This window comes from Mus musculus, chromosome Y (assembly GCF_000001635.26).
Source record: "Mus musculus strain C57BL/6J chromosome Y, GRCm38.p6 C57BL/6J".
Taxonomy (NCBI): domain Eukaryota; kingdom Metazoa; phylum Chordata; class Mammalia; order Rodentia; family Muridae; genus Mus; species Mus musculus.
This window is the reverse complement of record NC_000087.7, coordinates 34,483,762-34,487,820: the sequence shown is the minus strand read 5'-3', so window position 1 is coordinate 34,487,820 and position 4,059 is coordinate 34,483,762. Positions and strand designations below refer to the sequence as shown.

General features: G+C 38.6%; 1 protein-coding gene across 1 annotated transcript; it reads right to left on the bottom strand.

The window, feature by feature from the left end:
* Positions 1 to 303: 303 nt before the first annotated feature.
* Positions 304 to 987, bottom strand: Gm21184 (predicted gene, 21184). Its single transcript, XM_017318875.1, has one exon. It carries the CDS (start codon positions 985 to 987, stop codon positions 304 to 306), a length of 684 nt encoding a protein of 227 aa, XP_017174364.1.
* Positions 988 to 4,059: the final 3,072 nt, after the last annotated feature.

Here is a 4,059-nt window from a genome sequence, read left to right as displayed (position 1 = left end):
AGACCACAGAATCTAAGTCCTGTCCATTTTAGCCTGTGTGATATTAGATGTATGCACTGTTCACAGCCTGCGTTGCAACTTTCATCTTCCTTTGATGTTCTTTCTACCATAGTCCATCTCTTCCAACAAAGTGTTCACTAAAAGCATGTCATGTCACACGTATTAATTTTTAGAACAAAACAAATTTTATTGACAAAGATACTGAGGTTGTCAAAGACCCATAGGTACCCAACACAGGAAAACAAACATTTTTTTTTCAATCTTATAAGTTTACATTTCTGTACTTTGTGATTTTTTTTCAATTTAAGTGATATTTGACACCAGAGTATAGACATAGATATGGAGGTCACCGAGAAATTTGATAAAGTACACAGTAGGATTGGCTAGAACTTTGTAAACAACCTTTCTAAACTTTTTGGATCCATCATCTCTGGTGTACTGCACCCAGGAACCTATTAAGAAGTCATTGTCATCACCTGATCTCGCCTCAGCCAGAGGGGTCTCTGGAATGATGTGGAGGTTACCTTCCTTGTAGTCATCCAGGAGCTGATAGACGTAGAGGACCGGATCCTTCTTGTAGGAAATGTAAAAATAGTCCTGTAAGAATGGCACCTGGGCTAGCACCATCCCACTCCAGTTGTCCTCAGAGCCATCTTTCCCCTCAAATTTGTGTTGTACCTCTCTGCCAACCAGTGCGCCTGCGAGGTGGACATCCCTCACCTGAGGAAAAACTACTTTGTGAGGCAAGACCTTAAGATTTAAAATCCTCTCATCGCTGTGGAGCTCCTGTCCGTAGACACTGTCAATTCCGTCATACTTCACCAAATAAAGAGAAGGGTTTGTTGGCAGTTGACCTAGAATGATGGCCTTCCAATGGGTGACAGGCTCATTACCTTCCTTCCACCCGTGAGAAATTCTGCAGCCAACAATATTCCCCAGGGCCTGGGAAGAAGGCTTCCTCCTACTCTTCTTCTTGAGTGATGTCATGCTCAGACTCTTCAGATGTATTGTCTTCTACCTGGCTGTAGACCTGTTGTGGTAGATCACACTGTCTTGTGGCTTCCATTCCCTTCAAATATCATACTTGCTCATTGCCTGGGACTGAAGATCTTGCCCGTTTAAACCAGACGCAATGCTGTTGCCTCTGTCATATATATGAATTCCTGATGGGCAATGGTTATGGGTTGGGAGTGAATGCTGGACCAAGACTCTTCTCTAAGAGAACTTCTGAGCAGGTGAAGAAGATTGTGCTAAACAGTTTTGAGCTCCTAAAATTAATTTTATAAAAATAAGAAGTTAATAAGTCAGCCATGGTGGTACACACATTTAATCCCAGAACTCAGAAGGCAAGGACAGGCAGATTTCTAAATTAGAGACCAGCCTGGTCTACAAAGTGAGTTCCAGGGCAGTCAGTGCTATAGAGAGGAACCCTGTCTCAACAACAACAACAACAACAACATCAAGTAAAAGAAAACAAACGAAAATCAAACGAAAAACAAACAAAAGAGAAATTCAAACAAAAAATAACAAAACAAACAATCAAATGGAGAAGTTAATAGGAAGTGGTAGTGACCCATAACTTTAATCATAGTACTCAAGAGGCAGAGTGAGGCAGACCTTAGTGAGAGAAAGACTAGTCTGGTCTACACAGTGAGTTTCCTGACAGCCAAATCTAAACATACAGAAACTCAAATAAAATTAACCAAGCAAGCAAACAAACAAACAAAGAAACAAAGAAACAAGGGAAACAAGGAAATAAAAATAGTGTAATTAACAAGTAATTCTCTAGAGCTCAGAATAACATACTCAGATCAACATTTATTTCTTCAGACCTGAGTAAATTTGTCTCTGATGAGGATCCTCTCCTTGAATTTCTATGTCAACTTAGGTGGTGCTATGACAATTACCCCCAATGATCAAGAAGAAGAGAAAAAAAAAAAAAGGCCAGAGGGGTCACCATGATTCTCTTGTACGCGTAAGCTCTGAGCTAAGTTCTTGCATTCACAAATATCTTCCCAGGGACACAGCACACCACTGTCCTTCTTTATTGTTTCTCCTGACCCAGCTTCAGAATTATTCGATGAAGCCATTGCATCACTGATTTCAAGAACAACTCAAAAAGTCGAGGAAATATCAGCCTTTTAGAACTAATAACTTCTAACATGCACATGGACAAACAGGAGCTTTGGCATTTTAGTGGAATTGTGATCTAGATATGGTTAGCAAGGATAATAAATTCAGGAGATAAACTAACCTAGACCATTCATCTCCCTTGCTAATAAACATGGGGAAAGTAGAATGTACAGTAACTCACTGTAGTAGAGAAAATTTTTAGCTTTCTGTAGCTATGAGGGTCCCAATTACTTCATAAATGTACTTACCCATAGAAAAATATCCTAGTCGTCAAGATCTCCTGATACAGACCAGGCACCAAAAGCCTGTGGGAAAAAATGACCTGGCTTTGACACACCACTGTGAAGATAGTGAACTCACCTTGAATGGATTCTAGCGCCTCCAAGTGGAATAGATGCGCAACCTCCAGCCAGTGCTCTGTGACATCACCCTAGTTCAGCTTACATCATAGAACCCCTCTCAGGCTGGTTCCTTCCCTAGTTACACTCAGAAACATTCAGCATCTCGAATTTACCTTTTCATATGGCCTCCTAGAAATAGTAAATGAAATCCCAACTGAAAGGCCTGATGATCTGAGTAATATTCTGCCAAAGAATTACACCCTTGCATGGTTTTTATTGTTTGGTTGTTGAATTTTTATTTATTTGTTTGGTTTGTGTTTTGTTTTGTTTCATTTTTGTTTTTATTTTCGTTCTGAGAAAGTCTTCGGTTTCTGCCTTGACAACATCCATGGTGGTTATTTTTCATGTTCCAACCTTTCCCTTGGTTATTTTTAAGCTGTGCTTCTTATCATAAATATTGCCAGATTCTTTGAGGCAGCACACTGGATAGCACACCAATTTTCACTTTATGAAAACCCACAGTTAGAGGAGGACTATTTTTATGCAAACAAACCTGGAATTTGACAGGGTTAAATGACATGTATTGAAACCAATGGCAATCATGAATTATGGATTCTTTGGAAAGTAAGAGGACAACATAGATCTTGGGCATGCTTACAAAGTTGTGATAAAATTAAAAAAAAAAAACCTGATATCTCCCAGTCATATTTTAAAGGTTTTTAAAATTTACCAGCACTTCTGATTATAAGTAATTTCATAGATTAAATGCAGTAAAACAGGATGAAATAGATGAGGTAATTTTAGTTTTGAAATATGTGTAGACAGAATACTGGACACAGGTATGTATAAAATTTACTTACAAATTAGAGGACACTTTAATTGTTCATGGCACATAGATCTTCAGTTCTTCAAAAAAAATCCTTTTCAGTACCTTCCACGGTCCCCACCGTACCCTGTACATCATCTTCATAGGATATGACACTATCCATAGAGAGCTAGATCCTTCAACAACAGTCATCAAAAAAAAATCATTCCTTAAGGTGTGGCAACAGGCCAATGTGATGGAGGATCTTTATCTGAGATTCTATCTTCCCAGGTTGATTTAAGTTCACAAAAAAAAAAATCTAAGAAGGACCACTACATATCCATATCATCAATATTGATTGCCTCACTGTATGAAACATACATGCTATGGAGTGATTTAAGATGTCAACTACTGGATGAATGCCTTAAAAATGAGAGACAGAAGGAGAGAGAGAGAGATAGAGAGAGAGAGAGAGAGAGAGAGAGAGAGAGAGAAATATATTTCTCATCTATGTGTATTAGTGCAGCGCTTTGTTTTCAAAAAAATGGATGGAATGGTTAAATACTATATATTAGGTTAGACAAGTAAAACTCAAAATGACTATTGTAAAAATATAAATTTAATAAGGGACATTAAAAAATAGGAGGTATTTTGGAAGAGTAAGCGCAGCAGGAGGGGGGAGATCTGATAGCAATGGAGGATAGTGGGGAGGATGAAGATGGTAAAAGGACACTGTAAACCTGTGCAAAGGGTCACAGAAAAGGCCTGCGACTTGTACAC

Bases quoted from the DNA above. Each gene is read 5' to 3' on its own strand.
- Gm21184 (XM_017318875.1), bottom strand. From the start codon at position 987: ATGACATCACTCAAGAAGAAGAGTAGGAGGAAGCCTTCTTCCCAGGCC.